Consider the following 24883-nt stretch of genomic DNA (forward strand, 5'->3'; position numbering starts at 1 on the left):
TCTGCGCCGTGCCGGACAGGAGCAGCACCTGGCAACGGGCTGCACTGGGCCGGTCCCACACCAGCTGTCCTCACTGTCCTGCCTGCAGGGCAAGCAGCACTTCTCACTGGTACCTGCAGAACGGACCCAAGAGCCACAACAGGGTCCGCTCAAGGCCCAGCGTCCCACTTTCCGGAGTCTGGAGGTGCAGATGAATCGTTGCGTACTGGTGTCGTGAATAACCGAAACCATGACAACTGTTTCCCCAGACCACTCCACCCTGTTGGGAGAAGACGCTGTGCTCTAAATGAGCGCAAGGAGAACGGTGTGTTCAGTGCCTGCGGCAGATGTGCACCGAAACTGCTGTACAACAGGAAACTGCCTGCTTCTCTCCTTCTCTGGGCCCACGGGGAGGAATCTTATCGCAGACATTTTTGAGGATCAGATAACCGAGAGTGACTCATAACTTCAACAAAAATCAGCAGGAAGCCATTGTTATGCGAAACCAACAGAGAATAAAATAAAACGTTGTTTTATAAATCCTTCCGATTAAAAAGATGCTGCTTTCTCCAAGAATCAATCCGTTGCTATTAACGCCTCACTGTTGGGGGATCAGTCGGGGTCACACTGACTGCCAGCAACAGCGCCCCCTGTGGCGGTGCAGGTGCCTGTAAACCTGCAGTACTGTCAGTGAAACTCAACCACATCACAGCACAGATCACACAGCAATATCTCACACACTGGGACACACACACACAACATAAACTGGAATGCTACAGAACCCTAAACAGACAATACACACTAGCCGAATATTTGACCAAGATAAGAAACAACAAAAAGAAACAGACCCTGACAAGTACAGGCTCAGTGACCACAGCCTGGCCATAGAAACTGGGAGACACGGGCAGACCTGGCTGCTCAGAGAGGACAGGCTGTGCTCCCACTGCCAGCGGGGAGAAGTAGAGACAGAGGTGCACTTCCTACTGCACTGTGACAGATACTCTGGGCAGTTCCCACACCTGCCAGAATCACAATGGGTCCGAATCCTACTGGGAGAGGAGAGAACTCAGTTGAACTGGCAGCCCAGTATGTGATCTCCTGTCACAGCCTGAGGAACAGTGAGCCTGTCTCCCAATAATGCTCCATACGCCTAATGTTTCAATGTTTCTTTATTTCTTTTTTATTAGCCCTATACAATTTCTTGCATTAGGAATTCGTCTTTTCGCATACCCCAGCTTTTCTCCAAGGAGACACAGACAAGGAGAGAAGCTTGGGGTCAGAGCGCAGGGTCTGCCATTGTACGGCGCCCCTGGAGCAGTTGGGGTTAAGGGCCTTGCTCAGGGGCCCAACGGAGTAGGATTCCTCTGCTGGCCGCGGGATTTGAACCAGCAACCTTCCAGTCACAGGCGCAGATCCTTAGCAACAGAGCCACCGCTCCGCCCAAGAAATGCGTGCAAAGCACAATGGATTAGCAGTCCATCGCCTTAACCACTCGGCCACCTCGCCTACAGTATATGTCAATATTTTCTGACATGTCTCTGTTGTAAATGTCTGTAATGTCTATAGATTTTATTTTACTTTTATTTTATGTTTTGTTCCATGTTAATTGTATTATTTTTATTTGCTTTGGCAACACTGATTGTACCCATCGGTCATGCTAATAAAGCACCTTGAACTGAATTGAATTGAAAGGCAGCATGATGGCACCTCCTGTGCAGAATGTCCTCATATTCTCACAAAGGGTCGCAGTGGCAGATTCCATGGATTAACAGCGGGCAACGCCAAAGAAAAACAGCCATTGCAAAACTCGAAACAACTTTAAACCTTTTCCAATCAAAGTCATAGCTTGTTCAAAAAAGAAGCTATCGTATTTCAAAGGCGATAAATTACTCAAACAGCTGAAAATATTGCATCTCATTCTAACCTTATTTGAAGGAAAAGAATCCAGCTACAGATTTCTCCTTTAGAACAAACCTTAGATACTGACACATCCTGCTGAGCTCAGAAAAGTCACCTCCTTTTATCTTCGCTAGAAACACACATCTTCCCTTCCAGCAGGGGGGGGTGAGACATTTTTGGAGAAATAGGACTCTTTCCCAAACATCTTGTGCGTCCCCACAGAGAGACCAGCTCCACAAACAAGCGCGCAGCTCATGTGGAGGAATGTAGGCCAGGGGACCCCAGGGCTCAGGGTACGACAGACGGCCGGGCTCAGGCTGGGCAGGGGCTCCGCAGAGCCCACACACTGGGCCCCGGCCAGGAGAGTCACTCCGGGCCACCTGGGCAGCGCTGAACCCCCGCGGGGCTCCTGCTGCCCGCTGGCACGGCGCCAGTCGCGCGGGGGAGAGGACTGGCTTAATTAGCCTGAGCTGGAGCGCGACGGCTCTCTCCCTGGGAATAACAGCCCGACGAACAGCAGAGGCGCCGGCAGAGCGGGCCTGAGCCGATCTCATTCAGCTGACCACAGGCTCTGAAAGACGGATTTACTCACCGGCTGTTTCAGCAGAGACGAAAGCTCAGACTGGTGGGAGAGAGGGAAAAGGAAAAGGGCCACTCTTGCGGAACTGGAAAGCCCCTGACTGGTCTAATCCCGGACTGCGGTGACGAGACGGCCACTCGGACAGGCAGCAATCTGAATTCCTCCGGGCAGACACAGCTCGCCCCCACGAGCTTGAGGTCCAGCCGGGCTGCGACTGCAGCTGCTGCTCCCCGGAAACACCGACAGACACAAGGGCGTGGTGTGGTAAACCTTTGTGACTGGCACCTAAAAATAACCACCACCACCCTTCCTGTCCCCAGGAGCAGCGCTCGTGCCGGGCAGCCCTCCCACGGCCTGGGCCAGCAGCCAGGAACCTGTCTGCGCTCAGGACCGAGCTCCACGGAGAGACAGGTCACAGACACAGAGGAGTTGTACTGAATAACCCGGAGGCGGGTCAGTACAGTATTGGCTCATAGCTGAGTTCCCCAGGCTGGAGGACGTCACCTCTTCAGAGTGTCTGCAGGTATCTGGCCTGGGCTGAACCTCTCAGCACATGTGCACTGGCGTCTGTTTCCTGTACCACAGGCCCTGAACCGGGAGCATCTCTGAATACACAGGTTCTGACCCTGAAGCGGTTCTGAAACTGTGTGGACCAGGGTTTTAATACCTAGGACGGTGTGAAGCTACCCCACCACTGTAATCATGTAACGTCACAGTGACACACCAACGATCAATCGCAATCGCCAACACAGACTGACAGCAACGCTCACCCAGTGGCGCCACATTTAACCACAAGCCAGCCCAGAGCTGGAGTCCTCACAGAAGCGCCCCGACTTCCATCGCAGTGTCCCCACAGAGCACAGCTGGCAACACCTGGACAAAACGCCATCGCCTGTGCGGCAAGCACATTCCGACTTACAAGTCCTCCCCTTTGTTTTTGTCTCATTCCTCCTCGGCCCTTACAATCCAACGCGGAATAAACTTTTCAAAGCGGAAAGGCAGTATCGTGCCGTGTGTCGGGGCGGCGAGGAGCAACGCCTCTCCCGGACGCCAACTGAACGGAGACGGTACCCGAGCGCACCCAGCGGGCCCCTGCAGCTCGGTGTCCCGGGGCCACCACCTCCTCCCGGCCGGTCCTGTGTTCAGGTCAGCCGTGCCGCCTGCCAGCACCGGGCCAGAGCGCCCCTGGCCGTCGAGAGGGAGCTGGAGCCTTACCGCAATCGAACCTCCCTTAGGGCAACATTTCGCGTAGAAGATGAGACCCTACGCACATGCTGTAGTTTTGCAAAGGATGCAGATCGAGTTTCAGCGCAGCGCCCTGCCGCTACCTGGCTGTGCTCCGGAGACGGCGCACCAGCTCGCCCGCCAGGCTCTCGGGTTAACCGCAGAACCTGCGCTCGCCGGGAGCAACTCAACCGCAACTTGCTGAAGAGCCTCGCTTTTAGCACCGTCGCTTTGAGCTCTTGCTTGTAGATTAAAATATTCGTCCATAAGCAAGATAAAGTCGGTCAGGAAAACGTATCCATGTTTCAGGTACCTCTAAACATATCACACTGAACAACAGTGAAACTCGACTGGGCGATAAAAAACGCTGCTACGCTTTTACCAGGACGATGACGAGGAGAAAGTACACGGCCGGGTATAATGAATGGATTACTGTTTATGTGGCCGAGGCTTTCATCCAAATCGACTCTACTCGTGTTTGCACTCTTTTAGAGGGCTGGGGTACTTCACTAGCGCAGTGTTTAAGGGTATAACAGCAGTGTCTCATCCACAACCTTCCAGTTACAAGCCCGGAGTCCCAACTACACCTCCACGTTGTACACCGCGCCTTGATCTGAATCTTAACATTCAAAAACGTTTTAAATCGGTTCTTGAAGGGCCAGTTCTCCTGCTCTGTGACCTACGGATCTAGCCGATTCTCTCGTCAACAGGTACAGGGCGCGCAACAGGCGGACAGGGGCATTAGCAATTCTGCTGCACCACAAATCGTAGGAAAAAAAAAAGAGAAGTATGAACTGGATTAAATAAATTTCGACCAAAATTGCTTCAGTCACTTTTTAAAATATAGTGACAAAACATAACGCAGTTTTATCTTAATCCCTGAATTTATTTACGTGGTTTATAAACAACTTACCGGCATCATTTTAGCTCCGTACCGCATTTAAACTCCAGTCTGTAAATCTTGTGGATCCGATGAAATAAAGACGTTTCGCTTGATCCGGGTGATTCCGAAGTCAGCAGCAATGGCAGACGAGGAGTTATAGTCTCTCGATCCTTCGCCACTCCTTCTCAATTTCAGACTAAAATCGCACCTGCGGAGCCGTCGAGCGCTTTGTTGCTCCCGACAGACCTGTTGCAAAGGCACGGCGAGGCCTTCTCGACCTCCTCGCACAACAAGGAAAGTTTTTCCCCGATAAGAAAAAAATAGATCAAAAAGGAAGACCTAATTCAAGCGGATGCCGAACTCTCAATCGTGCCTGAAGCATCGCCCTGGAGATTTCAATCTCATTTCGAAAAATATAATTACGCACGAACTCAGAAACACGTTTAACAACGAAAAGGCTTCCAGCGCTCGGTCGTCAAGGCTTTCTTAGCGAACTGGCTCTGCGGGCTCTCCGGTTGGATCAACAAAGTGCAGCCCAGCCCGGAGTGACGTAGCGGGAGGAAACTCATCCCACTGGAATTCCGACTCCTCCTCCTCCTCCGTATCCAGGGAAGTCTGGAGGAGCCTCTCCGTGTCTCCTGATGCACCTCGTCGCAACCAACAGGCTGGAACGAACTGGGGACGAGCTGCCCATCGGAGCGATAAGCTACGAAAAACCTAATGATCTAGATAAGACCAACGGTATTAGTTTCGTGTGAAGTCCTTCTTGTGTTTTGACTATTTCTGGCTATTTTAAAAATGAGTTTTATAAAGCCGTGAATATAAGCAATAAATATAAGGGTGATCTTTTATTCCGATTGGATTAGTCACGCAGAAACTGTATTACACAGGTGTTCCCGAGTGTTACAGATGTACCTGCAGTATTACATGTGTACATTTAGTGTTACAGGTGTACCTACAGCAATACAGGTGTACCTATAGCATTACAGGTGTACCTGCAGTATTACAGGTGTACACCTAATGTTACAAGTGTACCTATGTTATAAGTGTATCTGCAGTATAACAGAAGTACAGATGTACACTTAGTGTTACACATGTACCTACAGTAGTACAGTTGTACTTTCAGTGTTACCAGTGTACCTATAGTACTACAGGTGTACACTCAGTGTTACAGGTGTCCCTACAGTATTACTGGAGTACACCCAGTGTTACAGGTGTACCTGCAGTAGGACAGGTGTACCTACAGTATTACAAATGTACACTCGGTGTTACAGGTGTACCCATAGTATTACATATAGTATAGTATTACATATAGTACTACAAGTGTACACTTAGTGTTACAGGTGTACCTGCAGTATTACAGGTGTACACTCAGTGTTACAGGTTTACCTACAGTAGTACAGGTGTACTTACAGTATTACTGGAGTACACTCAGTATTGCAGATGTACCTGCAATATTACAGGTGTACACTTAAGATTAAAGGAGTACCTACAGTATTACAGGTGTACTCAGTGTTACAGATGTACCTACAGTATTTCGTGTGCGTCGTTGCCCTTATTTTTATTATTCACAGACACCAGATGCGTTTTACAACTGAGGAAACTTCTTCTAACACAAGAAAAATAAGGTTATCAGAAAAAACAATAAAATTGGCACAAAGATAAGCGACTATTAATCTGTAACCCAATCAGCCAGGAGTAAAATTAAATTAGTTTTCTTAGAAACATGCCAGTTGTAGTTTTTACTGCCTGAGCTCACCAAATCAATGCTGGCATCAGACACTTGCACGCCGCTAGCAACAGTATCAAATACCCGTGGTTCGTTTTTGCTTAACGCTGATGAAATGCAACCCCCTGAGTCCAGTCCGGGTTCGCTGGGAATGGGCTCACGCGAAGATGGGAGCTGAAAAGCTCGTGAGGAAGAAGGGGAATGTGGCACGCGGATCTCCTGATGCTTCCCTCCGTCTGCTAGAGGGGCAGCCGGCCAGCACCATGTTCATTTCTAATAATGTCCAGACTACTTTAAATTCCACGTTTATCACCGTGAGCACTTACTCGATGACTGTACAACTTTGAAAGCATATAAACAAATAACCACTTACTATAATTCAGAAATAAAACGGGACATTTGGAAGACGAGGGAAACGAGACTAATTGACTAATCAAGGTGGTGCTGCACGTTGGTGGTGGTTGAGGGGAGTGTTCAGAAAACTGTAAAGCACTTTGAGGGGAGTGTCCAGAAAACCGCGATATAAGTGTAAGCAATTAATAATAATAATAATAATAACAATAATAATAATAATAATAATTATTATTATTATTATTATTATTATTATTATTATTATTATTATTATTATTATTGATTTAAAAGGAGGGTTAGCAACGGGCCAGCAGCAACCTCTTTTTCGTGAAAACATTTTTTGACGAGGGGATGCTTTTATTCAAACATGGAAAATAAGAGAGCATGCATTCTACATAAAGATTAATATTGTACCACCCTATTAAGAAATTAAGTGCGTCGCTGTGCCCTCCACCAGACCCCTCGCGCCCAGGAGCCTCGCCAGCGCCTGGCTTCCGGTGTAGCTTCAGGACAGCGCCATCTCGCGGCACGGTGCGTGCAGAGCAGGGCAGCGTGGCCGCCGGGCTGCGCGCGGGGCTGACGTCTCCGTGCTTCCTCTGTTTGTCTGGTCCGCGAGCGCTGTTGCACTGTACTGCCGCTAAGCACGGACAGCAGCGGCTCGGGTTCCGCACTCGGAACTGGAGGGCTGTGGGACGGCTGGCCAAGGGGGACAGTGCTGTAGTATCCTCGGCCGATTGGCTGCAGCAGAATACCCAGCCGTATGAATGGGTGCAAACCTGCGTTGCTGTGGAGACAGCAGTGTCAGCCAAGTAAATCTGTAATTGGTAAATTAAATAGTGCATTGTCAAGGTGGCTTGAAAATTAAAGATATTATGATGTATTTCGTCCCTCTATGACATGTGGATTTACTTTGTGTGTTTAGGGGTGTAATTAGAAAATTAATGAAAATGTGAAATTAACCACAATATTTCAAGGGACCATAAGTATTGGGACACATTTGCTTTAAGTCAATTTCGCCATGTAAAAGTCTCACAAATTCAGTTTACTTCTCTATAAAACACAAATATCAGTTTTGACTGCTGTGGTTTGTAAAGACAGCTGGGCTGTGAGGAGCCTGCCCCCTGTAGACACTGATGTGGGATGGGGGTCAGTATGGTGACCTATTTTTGTATCGGACGAGTCATTGCACCAGTTTGATTTCAAGCAGAGTGTCTTGGTCTGTTCAGGACAGGGCTCAGGAACTCCAGCATCAGGAAAGGCCTCAGTGCAGTTCCTGCAGATGTTTGAGGGGAGACTGAAATTCATGGATACTGTAGCTCTGCTTGGGCAGCATGGCAATGTAGAAGAGCCAATGACTGACACAGTGTCGTGGCACCATCTGTGTGGAGTCTACATGTTCCCCTGTGTTCAAGTGCATTTTTGGTCTCGGGTTTCCCCCACCTCCCAAAGATGTGCTGTGCAGGTTCACTGATGTCTCTAAACACCAGCAGCCATATCACCCTGCAACCCACAACTGGGAACCCACTGAAGCTAAGCAGGTGTGAGCCTGGTCAGTACCTGGATGAGAGACCTCCTGGGAAAAACTAAGGTTGCTGCTGGAAGAGGTGTTAGTGGGGCCAGCAGGGGGCGCTCACCCTGCGGTCCATGTGGGTCCTAATGCCTCAGTATAGTGACGGGGACACTATACTGTAAAAAGGCGCCGTCCTTTGGATGAGATTTTAAACTGAGGTCCTGACTCTCTGTGGTCATTAAAAAAAGAGTGTTTCTTGAAAAGAGTAGGGGTGTAACCCTGGTGTCCTGGCCACATTTCCCATTGGCCCTTACCAATCATGGCCTCCTAAGAATCCCCCTCTATGAAATGGCTACATTACTCTGCTCTCCTCCCCACTGATAGCTGTGTGGTGTGGTGAGCGTTCTGGCGCACTATGGCTGCTGTCGCATCATCCAGGTGGATATTGCACGGTGGAGGGGAGTCCCCATTACCTGTAAAGCGCTTTGAGTGGAGTGTCCAGAAAAGCGCTATATAAGTGTAAGAAATTATTATTAAATTGTCCCTGTCTGTGTGTGGGCCAGCAATGGGCTGGCGTCCGATCTGGAGTGTAGTCCTGCCTTATGTTGTTACCAGGTCAATTTCCTGATAATGTCTAGGGTGTAGCTTTGTTATTTTGTGTGTCAATTTAAATGTTATTCAGACCCCTCTGAATCTTTAACAATACATTGGATTTTGTACAATATTCAGGTCAAAAATATTACTTAATATGTTTTGATGAAGATATTTTCATGCATAGGAATTGTTTTATAAAGTTCAAGTAGGGAGCTGTGTCAGCATGCGTAAGTTGCAAAGGAACAGATAAACGTTTATTCCCTGCTGAAAAGAAAAGAAAAAAGACAATAGTTCAGCTGAGGAACTTCTTCAGGTGTGAGGGAGAGAGGGAAACTAGCACTGGAGAAATTCTCTACTCATTTGCAGATCCACACCTGTCCTCCCCTGCTCCCCACCCCTTCTTACCCACTCTGTCTTCTATGATTTATTTATCTGCTAGTTTCCCGCTCTCCCCCACCCTAAGGAGGCTCCACAGCCTGAGCCTGTGTTTCTTTTCCTTTCAGTGTTGAATAAACCTTTACCTGTTTCTTGTTTTCTGTTTCACAGTGGAGATAGAGATCTATTTATTTATCCATTTATTTACTGTATAACAAATAAAAAATGGTAATAAATACAACATTTATTTACTGTTTGTAAATTTATTGTTCTGTTGTAAATAAATAAAGATACTGTATTTCTATTGTAAATAGATACATATTTAAATTAATATAAATATGTACGCATATTGTTGTTGTGATTTAATGCACTTCATGTGATCTTATGTGTCTTTTATGTTTTGCTTGTGTGTTTTGTACTTTTATGGGAAAAGCCAAAGACAAATTTGCACAGTAGTGGAGTATAGTATAAATAAACTAAAGAATTTATCGACATACAGTACACACACTACAAACTACAACTCCCAGTATCCCCCACAGCCTTCTGAAACCCATGCGCCGTTTCCGTCTCCCGGCCTAGCACGTTGCGTGTGTGTGTGTGTACAGACTATAGAATTGAGCGTTTGGGTTGCTGTTCTGGTGTTCGTGTTGGATTTGAACACTGTACTATCGCACCGGGGGTTTATTTCTCGCTGTTCTTTAAAAGCAAGTGTCGAAGCCATGGCGGCCGAGCCGGTAGCAGCGATGTGCGAGCAGCTAATTAAAGCGGTGAATGTGATGATGGACGCGGACTCCAGCCAACGGTACCGCCTGGAGGCCCTGAAGGTAATTTTTTGGGATGGGATCGTGTGTTGCATGTCTGCAGGTTCATATGAATGCACATTTCGGGCGCTCCGCGGAGACTGCTGAAGAGGGGTGCCCACATTGTTTAATTTTAATAAAACTGCCGGAGGAACACGGCTGGGGGTGGCGCTGTTTCTTTATTTTTGCTCTTGAACGAATAATGTGAATTTGTTCACAAAGAATTAGGCACACTAGTCTTGTAATTTGTGAAAAGTGAGCCCGTGGTCGCGTCTTTCATTGTGTTGTGTCAAAGGCAGACCGTGTTCCTGTGTCCTGTGTGTGGGTATTATTTGGAAAGGCTGAGGCAAACTTTATACCGTCCTCTGACATCGCTCCGTCGTGTAGCCACACACACCTGCGGCGAGGAAAGTCGCAGCGACTCGCCGAAAGCAGAATGTCTGTAGAATTTAACTACTACATCAGATACAGAGGCGACCGATAAAAACCTTGGAGTTCTTCTGTGCATTTCTGCGAAAAGACATGCATGCTTTGTCCTGCGGGAGTTGTTACCAATCTTTAAGTTTAGGGATACGGGGCAGCCCTTGTGTGCTCATTCATCCATCCATTTCGTGCAGCCTTTCATCCCCAAGCGATGTCTGTGTAGGAAGGAGTGTGCAGCCTATCGTACGAGTGGTCGATCGGGAGAGGAGAGAGAAATTCTCGGCAGTTGGATTAAGGGGGAGCTCTAGGGCGGCCGGGTTGAGTTTAATCAGGACGCCAGAATGAACACACTTGCCCTTTACAAAAGGCCCATCAGACGACTGTTAACTAAGCAGTCAGCACCTTGGTTTACATCTAATCTAAAAGACCGAACCTCCTACAGTTCGGTATCCTCAGTCACCCTACTGGGGCATTGGTGTGGAAATTCTGGTCAGGACGGAAGAGCACTCCCTACTGGTCCACCAGCACTACTTACCGCAGTGACCTGCTTTTCCTAAGAGTGTTGGATCTCAACCCTAGTCCTGGAGTATTGCTGTTTTGTTTCACAGAGCTCTTAATGGCTAATTGACCCCCTTGTTTGTTCTTAGTGAGATTTTTTGTTTCATTTGTTTAACATGCACAGTTTCGTTTCAGAAATATTGCTGCAGGTGTTTTTTTAAAAAAAGTTTTAACAAGGTGAACATTGTGCATTCTCTCCTCCTTATTACATGGTAGCAGCATTAATTCTGCCTACACAGCTCCACATGCTGTACTAGAATCCCACTGATTAGAGTTCCTGAGTTCTGCAGAGGTTAGCCCTGAATGTGTGGGATATAAGAGAATTCTTACAATGCAAAGGTTAGTTAAAGGTTGCTACCAACGCCACATGTTGACACCATACAGCGTTTTGAGAATTTTAGCAGTTAACTGAAGATCAGTTGACCTCAGAGGTTAAGGGCTCAGTTTGAACTAAGTCCTGACAAGACTGGGACTGCTTCAGGATCAAGGCCAAGATCCTTAGAAACTGTCCATCTCGGTACTGGTCAGTCCCAGCCTTGTTCAGCTCCAGAGAGCTGACATAGTCGGCCTTACTAGGTGGCCACACAGCTGTCTGAACCCAACCAAGAGTAGTTCCAGCTGCATTGTTTTCAGAACGTGGAGAACTGTATTTGACTGTGTCACTAAATAGACAAATGCTTTATAGTTGTATACACTGTCTCCCCTTGCCTCCTTCCTCAGTTTTGCGAAGAGTTCAAGGAGAAGTGCCCCTTCTGTGTGCCCTGCGGGCTGAAGCTGTCAGAGAAGTCCCAGCCTGCGCTGGTGAGGCACTTCGGCCTGCAGATCCTGGAGCATGTCATCAAGTAAGACTCACTCTTCCTCCTCCTCTTCCACAGCAGCAGAGTGACTGAGGGCAAGGAACTGCGCTCAATCACTGCATCTGCTGGCTAATCTTAAAAAGTTTTGAAATAAAGGTAAAAAACATGCATTTTAGATAAGAAATTGTCTTGGCACAAACAGGATTTCTACTCATGTGCTCTAACAAAATCCTAAGGGAGCAGTTAAGGTGCCTGTGCTTTAACTGAGGGTGGTGAGTATAATGTACTGTCGTTGCGTGAGCACAGTGTTGGAATGGGTAATGCAGCCTGTGGATGTCCCTTGTTTTTCATACCTCAGGTTTCGCTGGAACAGTATGCAACAGCGAGAGAAGATCTATCTGAAAAACTGCACCATGGGATTGCTTTCCACTGTGAGTTACCCGTTATAGATCTGAACGTTGAACTCAGCTGAGCTCTTGTGTCTGGTACGGTTACAATACCGTTAAATCAATATCTTTAAAACAGAGATCAGAGTTTTCTCTGTATGATGCATGAAAGTAAAAAAACAGGAGCATAGGGAAGAAGGAAAGTAGGTATATGGTTTTCTGATCCTTTGTGCTCATCTGCTTCAGTTGGTTTAAATTTTATTGTGGGATGTCTTGTTCCCAAATGACAGGGCACATACCCCATCTTGGAAGAGGAGAGCCACATCAAGGACGCCCTGTCGCGTATTGTGGTGGAAATGATCAAGAGAGAGTGGCCCCAGCATTGGCCTGACATGCTGAAGGAGCTGGAGGCGCTCACCAAGCAGGGGGTAGGCTCAGACGTTCACCTTCCCTGTGTGGAGCTGGGGTGGGGTCGGACAGAGGGCTCGTGAGCAGCTCAAGCTGCAGAGAAGCGCCCTGTTGTCCAGTTGTTCTCCTCTCAGGCTTTTAATCTGTCACTCGGACGCCTCCTGTCTGCGCAGTGGCAGCCCCTGTGACGGGATCTGACTCATCTGTAGCCTCTGCGGGAGCTGCACTCTGAGCACGAGCAGCTGTGTCACTTCCTGGGCTGTGGCCAGGGACGGGTTAGCCCACTGATCGCAAGTGGCAGCTGGCAGTGTCTCATCCGGGGAAGCAGGGCTCGAAGAAGTGCCATATCAGGACACGTACCAGAGTGAGAACAGCTCTCGCAGATATGAGGAAGCTGGCCAAGGGAATGCAAACTGCTGTTTGGTCAAGGCTTCTCGTCTGAACCTGTGAATCCTGTAGGCCTGTGCCCCTGATGTTTAGGGTGCACTGTGAGCTATGTTCCTGTGCCCGTGATGCCCCTGGCGCCTGACCCGACAGTGCGCCTCGCTCTGTTCCCTCCCAGGAGGCCCAGACGGAGCTGGTGATGCTGATCCTGCTGCGGCTGGCGGAGGACGTGGTGACATTCCAGACCCTGCCCACGCAGCGCCGCAGGGACATCCAGCACACCCTGACCCAGAGCATGGACAGCATCTTCTCCTTCCTGCTCTCCATCCTGCAGCTCAACGTCAACAAGTACCGCAAGCTGGTGAGCCCTCGCCGTGCCAGGGCAGCAGAGCCAGAGTGGCCTAGCGACTGGCATCTCATGTAAATTCTCCTATTCGCTCCTGTCTAGAGTGACCAGAATGTGTCCAGGCAGGCCTGTGGCTTTAGATTAACTAAGTGCTGGTGAGCTGGCCTGTCGAGAGAAGAGACTGAGCGCTAATACTTAAACTCGTTTCCTGAGCTTGAACTGGGTGATTTCCCCCCCCAGCCTGCGGCCCAGGTTTCAGCCGCTTCTTTAGCTGAGTCTGGGATGAAAAATTTGATGTCCTGCGTGTGCTTTCTCACTCCTGTCTCCATTGGTTTCCGAGTTATTTTGTGCACAGGTGTGCTGCAGACTCCTGCCCTGCCAGGTGGTCAGTGTCGCTGTAATTGTCAGCTGCAGTTGGGGGTGTTTTGCTCATGGCATCCAGTTTCCAAGTCTGGGAGAGACAGCCTAGATATTATAGTTGAAATAATTAATTTCTTCCATGTGAGTGTTTTATAATTCATCCTGAATGTGGCTGATGCTTAGAAGGTTAATCTAGTTTCTGAAATTTACAGTGAAGGGGCATCTCACAGACTGTAACTGTAACAGATGATGTCCCCTGTCATCAGTCTCCTGGGGTTTGCTATTCAGTCGTCCTGTTGTTGTGCTGTGTGTCAGCTGGCACCAGTGATGTAGAGCTCCAGTCCAGTCTTCAGCTGCTGATGCTCTAAGGTGACCTATCCTGCTGGATTCTGGCACTTGAGAACTAGATTAGGGCACCAGTGTGCAGAAGCTGAGAAACCTATTACTTTACCTCTTACCTTTATCTCAGGTGACTTACAAAGTTAGCACTTCAAACCGGGAAACAGTGTTGTAACACTGTTAAAGTGTGAAGTCAGTTGCTTTTTTCATCTTCTATTTAAAAAGCTTATCTCCGTTTTCAGACCCACTGTGATGAGACTGTTTGACTCTCACCTCGATTGGTCAAAAGCCTGTTGTTATATGTTCAGCATTTTCTGATGTTTCTGTTATTGGTTAGCAACTTATTTGCTTGATCAGCTTCTCAAGAGCACTGAGGGGGCCACTCGAGCTGTCGGGCTCAGTTGTTCTGTCTCATGCAGTCCACCATCCACACTTGTTTAATGGCAAATAAACAGTGCTTGTCCGTTTGAAAGAAAGTTTTCATGTCAATATTTATTTTTCAGAAGCTGGATCCCACCCAAGAGCTGAAGGTAAGCTCTAATTGCTTCAGGCACTACGATATTGTGCAGAACATGTGAAATCAGATATCTTGTGAGTACTTTGTCCTTTGACCAAAATGTGATCCGAACTTCGAACGCTTGACAGTGGTGTGGCAGCCTGCCTGTGGTCTTTCACAGCGTCATTGGAGAAGTTATTGAGGTTTCTGTTTAAATACTAACATTATGATTTGAAAATGGTCTGTGTAACAGACCTGCCCTCTATCCTAAAAGATTTTAGATCCCACTGAGTGCTGCAGGTAACTATTAATCCCCTGTGAATAAAGACCTGGAGACAGTGGTCTTTTAGACCACTTTGCATTGAATTCAGACCAGTGAAGCGAGCAGCTTATTAAAGATGCTCAGTCCAGAGGGCAGTGAAAGACATGAGCAGGAGTGAATATCAGTGTCCTGTGATGTGATAAGACAGGAGGCACCTGTTGTCGTCTGTACTGTAGAGTTTGTGACCAGACCACACACAGGCAGTGATGGAGATCCTTTAGGAGCAGAGTCTGAAAGAGGGAGAAGTTTATTGGCCATATGTGCATGTACGTTGGGATTAGTATTCACACTGTACTCTCTGGACTTGCACAGTACAACAGACTGCACTTTCACACAATGTGCTCAGTACTTTACAAGACGGTAGATAATAAAATGTAATGACAGGACTACAACACATACAACAGGTAGTACAAGTCAGGTAGAGAGTGCAGAGTACAGAGGTGCATTACGTAGTTAGCACTTGAGGTCCCAGCCCGTCTGTCCTCCCAGGCCAAGGCGCACTGCCGTGTGGGAGTGGCCACTCTGAACACCCTGGCGGGCTACATCGACTGGGTGTCCCTCGTCCACATCACCCACGACAACTGCCGGCTGCTGGAGATGCTGTGCCTGCTGCTGTCCGAGCCGGAGCTGCAGGTGGAGGCCGCGGAGTGCCTGCTCATCGCCGTCAGCCGGAAGGTGAGCAGGCTCCCCAGACACTTAGAGCTCAAGGTGCAGTGTCCAGGGCCACGGATACGATTATTGATCTGAGTGATCTCAAAAGGAAAGCTGGGAACAAACCAGAGGAAACACATTAAAGCCTGTTATAAAATTAGCATATGCACAAGAACTTTCAGAATTGGGAAATTCTGAGAAGTTGCCTCAGAGAGGCTGGATTTGGGATTAGAGCTCTTGTTAGAGCCGTAAAGGCACAAATGTGTGTTGGGTGTATCTTTGCTCTGAATCATTTCTGGGTTACTGGTAGTAAAAGATGTGAATTGTGCCACTGTGGTTTTTACACACTGAGACATGGGTCTCCTGTCTCCATGACCCTGTGGAGTGGAAACTGCAGGCAGGTTCAGCTCCATCTAAGAGCTCAAATAAAAGCATGATTTCTAGCTGAGGCAGGCCTGAGTGTTGTCCTCTTATAGCCTGTGTTTGTCTCACTAGGGGAAGCTGGAAGACAGGAAGCCCCTGATGGTCCTCTTTGACGACGTGGCGATACACTACTTCCTGTCTGCTGCACAGTAAGGGCTGGGGCGTACCTGTCTGGGCCCATTCAGGCAGCGCACAGTGCACGCTCTCATCTCGTGTTGACACAGCGTGGGGTGGAACGAGCTGCGCTGAAAGATTCTGGCTGCGTTGAAAACAATTACATTAAGACAGATTATCAGCGATCTAAATTTATTTTTACATTTTTTTGGACACTTGACAAATACCTTGTATCCATTGAAGTCAGTGGATCTTGCATTGTGCTGGACGCTGTGCCAAAAGACCAGAGTCCGCCAGGATTGGTGTGTTGAAATGGCCGATAACTAAGGATGTGGAAAGCGTAAAATGTGATCGTTTGGTCAAAGAAATTGAACCAGTCAAGTGTGCAAGACCTCTCATTTGTGGAATAATGGACCTTTTAGAGACATGAGGTGTGTCTGTGGTTGAGTGCTGCAGATTGAGTTGTGGGGGTTCCTGTGCTGATACCTCTGGTCTCGCTGTGTGTCAGGACCGCCGACGGGGAGGGGCTGCTGGAGAGGCACTACGTCTTCCTGAAGAGGCTGTGCCAGGTGCTGTGTGCTCTGGGCAGCCAGCTGTGTTCCCTGGTGGTAAGTGAACTGCCAGCACGCTGGTCCCTGTTGCTGTGTGAGCCAGGGAGTTGTCCTCCTTCCTCCTCCTCTGGAGGCAGGCAGCGTCTCCTCCGGCTCGGGAATCACATGAATCCGCTACACAGAAGGTGTAGAGAGCCTGTCCGTGACTGCTGTGGGCAGCAGGAGTGGGGAGCACTGTGTATCGCAGAGATAAATGTCAAAAACCATTACATTTACCAAGACACCTTGGGCTCTTTTGTGAACAAATATAAAGATCTTGCCTTTATTTTTAATGGGTTGTTAAAACTATTTTACTGGCTTTGAAGGGCTTTCATATGATATGTGTGGCTTGTGTGGTTGCTGATCAGAACTTCAAAGCCCTACTTATACTCAGGTTTTAACAGCACAGTTAGAAAGGAGAAAGTCACAGCCCCCAGGTACAAATCACTGCAAAACCGCAAGGACTCAGCAGTGCGTTTGAACAGCATTCTAGGTCCCTGAACAGTACTGTAGGCCTTTGACTGTCGGCTCTGCAGATTGGTGATAGACGTTTCTTTCCTGTTAAGGGCTCTGATGTCAAGGTGGATGTCCCTGCCAATTTGGGAAAGTACATGGAAGCGTTCCTCGCCTTCACAACTCACCCCAGCCAGGTACGACTGCAGCCGCCATGAGGTGACAGAGGAGGAAGAGCCTTGTACCCCCAGTCTCTGTCAGCTCCTCCCTGCTCATCTCCTGGAGTTTCTCCCTGGCAGCAAAGCATAGCTGTCAGGGTGAACGTGGGGAAACAGACCCTGAGACATGGTATACAATAGAATGAACGCCAAGAATGTTTCAAGAGATTTAAAAATCCTAACAGTCTTGGTGCAGCTACTGCCCTGTCTCCGGGACAGTCCTGCGCTAAACAGTAGCAGGTCAGGTAACTAACAGAGGGAAGTCTCATCTTGGAATGCACATGAGCTCAGACCCACTAAAGAAAGGCTGTGTGCTCTAGTCAGGTCCTTGAGATGTGATGCAGCCAGGCTCCTCAGAGCCCTGATACTCAACAGCAAGGGCTTACTGTCGGCCTGGGATCTAACAGGGACCCTCTGTGGAGTCATGAGTTTAGCACTTGTTTGGATCAAGTATTCCTGAGACACGGGTTCGAGCCAGGGTCCAGGGAAGGCTGCTGCATCAGATTTCTGCTGTCTTATTTGCCTTATATTTGTCTTATATGTCCAAAGGGTTGGGCAACAAGTTGACCTTGGATGCCTAGAGGTTTTTTCTCTCCTTATTAAGGAGTTTTTGGTTCCACCCCACCGTTGTCTTCTGGTTTTCTGTTCTGTATTGACAAAATGTATCGTCAATTGTATTGTTAAGCGCCTTGGGGCAACCTTGTTGCGAAAGGCTCTATATAAAAATGAATTGAATTATTTCTGCCCACAGTTTTTAAGGTCTTCCACCCAGGTCACATGGGGCTCCTTCTTCAGACACGAGGTCTTGTCGAAGGAACCTGTCATCATAGAAATGACCAGCAAGTACATGAGGGCCACCATGACCAACTTTGTGAAGGTAAGGAGCTCTGGATACCTCGTGCTCCTCAAGGCTCTTGGAAATAAGGGAAGGCCGAACTCTGTTTTCCTCTGAGTCTTCTAAACCCAGGACTGGAGGGACCTCTAGTTGTATTCCGTATGTTCTGGAAATCCATTGCATGGTTTAGCAGTGTTTAAAGCAAGTTGAGTTGGATAGTGTTAAGAGGTTTTTATACCTCCTCACATCGCACTGCCTGTCCAAGCTCCTGGATTCTCTCCTCTTCCTTCCAGACTGGCTTCCCTTCAAAAAGTGACAGCCCGAGCTGCGAGTACTCCCGCATGGACTTTGACAGCGACGAAGACTTCAATTCCTTTTTTAACTGTGAGTTCCTCTGCTTGCGCTCTTGCTTGGAATGTGTTTATACATAAAGCAGAGGAAAGTCTGGGGTGTCAGACTGCTGTGATTGGCTTGTTTTTGCGCTATCTACCACTGCTTCCGGTTCATGTGTCCATGTATCTTCTTCGTGCCGGGAGTGTCCGGTAGCGCGTGTTTAAACCGGTGGGTTTAAGAGAGGGGTTCGAGCCCATGTGTTTGTTGTGTGCAGCTTTCCGGGCTCAGCAAGGTGAGGTGGTGCGGAACGCCTGCAGGATCATCCCCCTGGAGGCCTTCCAGATCGCTGGAGAGTGGCTCCAGTACCAGATCAACACGCCCATCGACATCGGCACCACCATGTGTAAGCTGCGCCGCCATTGCCCCCACTGACCTGGACAGATATTAAATTGAGCAACAGAAAGCTCTTTAAAAATCAGGTAGTGTGGTCCAAATGTACAATTTACAGTCCTGTAAATTCAGTGCAATCAACAATCTAGCATAGGGACTGCAGCAGGACAGCGGACAGCAGCTGCCGCTTTCTGAGTAACAGCTCTTAGTGATCAGTTAATAATAATAATAAAAATAATAATAATAATAATTGCTTACACTTATATAGCGCTTTTCTGGACACTCCACTCAAAGCACTTTACAGGTAATGGGGACTCCTCTCCAACACCACCAGTGTGCAGCCCCACCTGGATGATGCGACAGCAGCCATAGTGCGCCAGAACGCTCACCACACACCAGCTATCAATGGGGAGGAGAGCAGTATAATGTAGCCAATTCATAGCCAATTCATTAATGATGAACAGACACAGGGTGGGATATCTCTGTATCAGACACGCCCACAATGAGCATTTATCCTTCTTCACGGGTCCATTTGCTGACTTTTTGGGAAACACCTGAGTACTTCTGCACCTAATATTTATGCAGGGTTGATGCCAATCGCAAATCCCATTTGATTTTTAGGAGCAGGAAGAAAATTCACATGGACAGATACTTGTGAATTTTCAGGCATTCAGGACAGCACCTGTGTCCTTATTGAGGAGTTAATAAATACCAGACAGGGAGGCCTTCAGTCTGGAGTTTAATTGCTGGAGTGATACAGAGAGGAGGGAAGTATCAAAGTATTGTCAGGGAACACTGGGGCAGAACAGAGGGGAAGTTAAACATCAAGATTCTTTGAACAGCCGAGCCATCATTGAAATGGACAAGACTCTCTTGTGTTAGTTTTTATTTCTGCTGCCAACCCTTGCGAACATAGCAGCAGAGCTCAACAATAAGAATTTGTTACTCTCTTGGCATTTGTATTTAAATTGCTGTCATATTCCCTGTTTTAACTTAACCTTTTAAGTATTATTGATTTTCAGGGGTAGAGGATATACTGGAATGTGCAGCTCAGAATGTGCATTACGTACCAGCAATATTGAATTAACAGCAGAATTGAGAGCTTTTCAGAGCTCTTTTAGGTCAGGTCACAGAAGGGCACAGGGTGTTTGTAACAGTGCAAACAAAAGCTAAATGATCAGTATTGACGCATGTCATATTTGTAAGCATTTGTACAGTATGTAAAAGCTTACAGGAAGCTTGGCCACAATCCCTAGTAGGGCTGTGGCTTCACAGACAGACCAGTGTGTTGAAACGCTGTCCGTTTCTCCTCCTGTTCCCTCCCCAGCAAAGACGGGTGAGGGCTTGTGCTCCATATTCTCCCCCTCGGTGGTGCAGTGGGATGCCATGACCTTCTTCACGGAGAGCGTGGTGGGGCAGCTCTTCAAGAACGTGGAGGAGGAGGTGGGCATTCAGGGCCGTGATGAGTCCGAACAGAGGCTGCCTGGTGTTTCAGCCATGCCTGGCTCAATATTCTCTCAGATCTTAATCTCGGCCAAGTGTAAGACACCACTGCCGGTCAAAGATGCAGGACTGGCGCGAGTGGTATTAGAGGATCCTGTCATTTTTAGTTACATTTCAGACCAGCAGTGTGACTGTCAGTAGATTACAGTGTTTCCATTCTTGTCCTTATCTCTAGGACAGTGAGCCTCAGCAGTTCAGCATCAAGTATGGACTTGATGCCACTTTGAGCTCTTTAATGCCTTTGTTGATTTGATCAAGATCTTAATTGTCCCAGTTAACCATGGTTTCCAGGTCTTCGGCCTTGGATATGTTGAGGTACCATTAGACCACAGGCTGGGCCTCTACAGGAGCAGCAGTGACAGGCGCTCGAGGATCCAGCCTTGTGTGGGCTCCTCAGTCTGTCCTGCTGCAGCTGTAATCTGAGGTGTGAACTTTGCTCTAGGGCTTTGTGCAGCCTCACCACTTTGAACTGCATTGGTTTATACATTATCCCTCCAAACATATTGGGACTTTAAAGCAGTGTAGACTTTATGTTTCCAATACCTACAGTCACTGAAGATCTCCGGATGAAAACAAAAGAATGAGTTTGTTTTAATGTAATCGAATGTATGCATTTTAATTAATGCCAACATATGCAGAGATGAATAAAACATGTATTGTTTCTAATATTCATATTAATGTTAATCCTAACAGCATAGTGACTGTTGTTGTTCCTCTCTCCCAGAAACTCCCCATTGATCAGGGCATCGAGCTGCTGCAGGCTGTGCTGAACTACGAGACCAGGGATCCTCTCATCCTGTCTTGCGTGCTGACCAACGTGTCCTCCCTCTTTCCCTTCGTTACCTACAGACCTCGCTACCTGCCCCAGGTCCTCTCCAAGGTCAGCTCTGTCTTCCTTCACTCTCCTCTAAGCCCGAGGCCGGACCTGTGTGCTTGTGGGGTTTGGAGTAGACTCCTCAAGGCCCAATCACTACCTTAGTGTTGACTCTAGACCCCATTTCCTGTTTTTGCAGTGCTGAAAGTGATACTTTTTTTTTAGTATGTCATTTTCAATTTTTATTTACAAAAAACAACATATAACGCTCATTCACATAAACACATTAACAAACCTTAGGATCTAGGACGGGTCATCTTTCCTGGGTAAATTATCCTGGCATAATGCCAGTCAACATTCGAGTTCTTAGTCTCTGGAGTCTTCTGGCTGTCGAAGCAGCCCTCTGCACAGCACCTCTCTGAGGGCAGGCAAGCAGGCATACCACCCTGAAGCACATGCTGTAAATCTCACTGTCCAGGTGCTGATAGGAGGTGCAGTCCAGGAACTGGAAGTTCTGGTTGTAGAAGCCAATGGTAGTTCATGGGTAGGGTAGAGATTGGTGGGCATGGATGTGCAGAGTGGAAGTGTGGCCTTAGTCCAGAAGATTTGGGCGGCTCTCAAAGAGCACCATCCAGATAGCTGGATGTTCCGGAGTGTTCCGGTGTTCCGGACTCTGTAGTTGTGGCTGCTGTGTCTGACCAGGGTCTCCATCTCAGCCAGGTAGGTCAAGGTCTCTCCCATCACAATGACATTGGTCTCCCTGCCTGTCATAGGCGACTTGAAGATGGCCCAATCTGAGATACAGATAACCGGGCTGCACCAGCAGCTGGGTCCATAGGGGATACAGAGAAGGTCTGGTATACGGTGAAGGCAAAGTGCTTATCTGCAGTGAACTCCTCCAAGGAATAATAGCAGGAGGACATATCAGGGTCCATACAATGGCTCTTGGCCAGACTCTGGGCAGGAGAGAGCTTCTCTGAACCACAGGGCACCTGCTGGCTTTTAGAATCCTGCGGCCCTGTTTTGAATTAAGGTTGCGATAAGATCAAGGCACCTTGATTTCCCATCTTTGTCCACCTAAGGTGACATGTGCTTCACCGTGTAATGCTTCCTCACAAGCCAGAAGTAAGAGGCAGTGTGGGCAATAATCAGAGTGTTCAGCTGCCTGGCTTCTTCCACCACGTAGGCACTGGACTGGACACTGTCCTTCATTGAATCTTGACTTTCAGAGGATCTCTGAACTTGGTCTCCTCCAGGCTGCTAGCAGGGAGCGTCACAGTAATGCACACATGACTGCAAGAGATAGACAGGCGAGTCCATTTTCAAGTTCTGTGTCAAACCCGGGACACGTTGCGTCCTCAGCTGTTGCCCTAGTGATCTCTGGCGTTGGCCAGTGTGCAGCTGTCGAGAGGTGTCGGCAGAAAGTCGGGCACCACTCCAGCGCCGGATCAGAATGTGCATCACTCTGGATGATGGTGTGAGTCGTGGAGCTTAATTTAAGAAAACCCTTTCCTTTCATTTTCAGCTGTTTGCGTCCATTGTATTTGAAGTGATCGAGGAAAGCAAGGTAAGAAAACTGCATGTTTAATGAACGCATTTCAAGAAAGTCCTGCCTTATTTTTCACTGGGCTAAAATGATGCTTACATCTTTATTTGTAGTTATTGTAAATTGTGTTCAGTTCTTCTGAAGGGTTTTCTGCACCTGTAGCTTGTGTAGAGCACTCTGATTAAGTATTAATTATTCACGCTGCCTGCAGGCATGCCTGTTGTTTCAGGTATATATAAATGCTTGCTAAGATTTTTGTATTTTACCATTTTAATGAACGTCAGTTGTCCCCCATTGCCTGACACGTTTGCCTCTGTTCATGCGTGTTTCGACTTTGCTCTGGGTGTGTGCAGCCTGGGACAGATGTGTGGTGCTGCGTGTTGCAGCTGTTGGCTCGGGGGCAGGCGTGATTTTGCGCGGTGCTGTAAGGTGTTGTGATTAATTGCTCGCCAGGCACCCAGGACCCGGGCTGTGAAGAACGTGAGAAGGCATGCCTGCTCCGCCATCATCAAGATGTGCAGGGACTACCCATATTTCATTCTGGTGCGTAACTGGGCTTGTGCACAGAGGGGGATTTCTGTGGCTCTAGCACCACAGATTCATTTTCACAGACCTCGCACCTCGCTGATCCGCTGGCCACAGTACAGTCTTGCAGATCGGAAAAGAAAGAGTTGTTATTCACATGCATCATACGTGACCTTCAAAATCTAAAAAAAAAAGAGAGTCTAATTGCTTTCCAAGCTGTGATGGTTACCATACATGTTCTGTTTTTAAAAAAATCCCACCCACTGCTTTGCACGTTACACATTACATAGTAGACGTTGGTTGATTCAGTGCTCTCTAAATGCATGAATCTTCAGGTACAAGTGCTGAATTCAAACTAAAACCAGAGTGTGTCCCCTGCCCTGCAGCCCTGTTTCGACATGCTCTACACTCACGTCAAGAAGCTCTTCTCCAACGAGCTGCTGCTCACCCAGATGGAGAAGTGCGCCCTGATGGAGGCCCTCGTGCTCATCAGCAACCAGTTCAAGGACTACGAGAAGCAGAAGGCCTTCCTGGAGGAGCTCATGGCACCCGTGTCTGCACGCTGGCAGTCTGAGGAAATGAGACGGTAAGTCGGCTTTCGTCCTTGCCTGCTTGTTTTGGTGGAATTGCCAGCTGCCGGTCCTCATTCAGCTGCTCTCCTCTCACAAGAGCGCAGACACGTGTGCAAGAGCTGTCAGTGTGAACAATCTCAGCAGTTGCCCGTGTGCTCTTGTGTGCACTGAGCTGTGGCTTTCAGTACTGCGAGTGCTGAAAAGTCCAGGAGTGAAACGGGTCAGAATCCAGGCAGGATGTCACTACAATGATTCCACTGGGAGAAAACGGAGAGCGTGACTTTTTCATCCTGGCAACAGTGCAGAGCCAGATACATACCTTAAATTCTTTGCCCGCTAGAGCTGTGACACGGCTCGTCTTCCTTCTCTCACTCAGTGTGCTCTGTGATCCGGGGTTCTTCCTGTCGTACGTCGGCGCCGACCAGAAGCTGAACGACCCCACCATCGATGACCAGAGTGGCATCAACAGGTCCAGGGTGAGCATTCTGGCCTTGGAGCCCAGCGGCCGCCCAGTCAGGCCTGACAGCCGCTCCCAGAGCTGCTCCTGCCTGCTTCAGCGGCCACCCAGTCAGGCCCGGCAGTCGCTCCCAGAGCTGCTCATGTGCAGAGCTCCAGTTCTTTATACCTTCTCTGTTTCCTTCCAGATGGGAGGTATTTATTAGATATGCATCTCTAAATCAAATCTAGGTGGACAAATGCAACCTTAGAAGGGGAACCTTAGAATGCTTTCTTGGGGTGCATTCTTAATGTTGAATACAGATTAACATCAGTCTTAATTTGTGTTTAGTTTTGTTCATGTAGCGTTCCCCTCTCTATTTTTGCTGTGATCTGGTGTCTTCTGGAGCTGCGGTTAGGGGTTAAGAGCGCACTCCTGTGCGCTGTGCTGTGGGCTCGGCCATGAGACGCTGCCCGTGAGCTCAAGCTGCTGAAGAGGGACAGCGGGTGGATGCAGCTCAGTGTTTGTCAGGTTGCACCACTGGAGGGAAGGAGTTGTTTCTCATATCTTCCTCATGGAATTCTTTCTCTTGTTTCAGCTATTGGAATGTGCTTAGGGAAATGTGCATTGCCTTTGATTATGAGCTTTGGCAGTATGGGGGAATTTGCACTATATCTCTAGGAGTAATCAAGAAATCTCTTTTTAACCAGGCGCGGTGCAGTTCAATAGAGATAGTT

General features: G+C 48.1%; 2 protein-coding genes and 1 long non-coding RNA gene across 5 annotated transcripts in view; 1 reads left to right on the top strand and 2 right to left on the bottom strand.

Annotated features, from left to right (window-relative positions):
• Positions 1-5122, bottom strand: part of tp53bp2a (tumor protein p53 binding protein, 2a) — a 39232-nt gene extending 34110 nt beyond the window's left edge. The window contains exon 1 of one of the 3 annotated variants that reach the window (XM_088610193.1): positions 4596-5122. In XM_088610193.1, coding sequence (XP_088466319.1) covers positions 4596-4622 — 27 coding nt within the window. In that variant the 5' untranslated portion in view covers positions 4623-5122. Of the gene's footprint in view, positions 1-2470; positions 2692-4595 lie in introns of those variants that run through there. The other 2 variants (XM_088610191.1, XM_088610192.1) reach the window with 2 other exon arrangements.
• Positions 5123-9668: 4546 nt separating this feature from the next.
• Positions 9669-24883, top strand: part of xpo5 (exportin 5) — a 29134-nt gene continuing 13919 nt past the window's right edge. The window contains exons 1-19 of the mRNA XM_088609737.1: positions 9669-9948; positions 11626-11747; positions 12061-12133; positions 12379-12516; positions 13059-13241; positions 14429-14455; positions 15233-15418; positions 15890-15966; positions 16440-16539; positions 17088-17171; positions 17944-18069; positions 18321-18411; positions 18635-18763; positions 20078-20193; positions 20978-21133; positions 22593-22634; positions 23067-23156; positions 23525-23724; positions 24087-24186. Coding sequence (XP_088465863.1) covers positions 9844-9948; positions 11626-11747; positions 12061-12133; positions 12379-12516; positions 13059-13241; positions 14429-14455; positions 15233-15418; positions 15890-15966; positions 16440-16539; positions 17088-17171; positions 17944-18069; positions 18321-18411; positions 18635-18763; positions 20078-20193; positions 20978-21133; positions 22593-22634; positions 23067-23156; positions 23525-23724; positions 24087-24186 — 2145 coding nt within the window. The 5' untranslated portion in view covers positions 9669-9843. The remainder of the gene's footprint in view (positions 9949-11625; positions 11748-12060; positions 12134-12378; positions 12517-13058; positions 13242-14428; positions 14456-15232; positions 15419-15889; positions 15967-16439; positions 16540-17087; positions 17172-17943; positions 18070-18320; positions 18412-18634; positions 18764-20077; positions 20194-20977; positions 21134-22592; positions 22635-23066; positions 23157-23524; positions 23725-24086; positions 24187-24883) is intronic.
• On the bottom strand, positions 16169-24167 carry LOC148645950 (uncharacterized). The gene is made up of 4 exons (XR_015927888.1): positions 24030-24167; positions 17163-17266; positions 16418-16716; positions 16169-16254 (listed from the first exon to the last, which is right to left on the bottom strand). It is a non-coding gene; the product is annotated as an uncharacterized LOC148645950 (long non-coding RNA).

This window comes from Lepisosteus platostomus, chromosome 17, assembly GCF_059453375.1.
Source record: "Lepisosteus platostomus isolate fLepPlt1 chromosome 17, fLepPlt1.hap1, whole genome shotgun sequence".
Taxonomy (NCBI): Eukaryota; Metazoa; Chordata; class Actinopteri; order Semionotiformes; family Lepisosteidae; genus Lepisosteus; species Lepisosteus platostomus.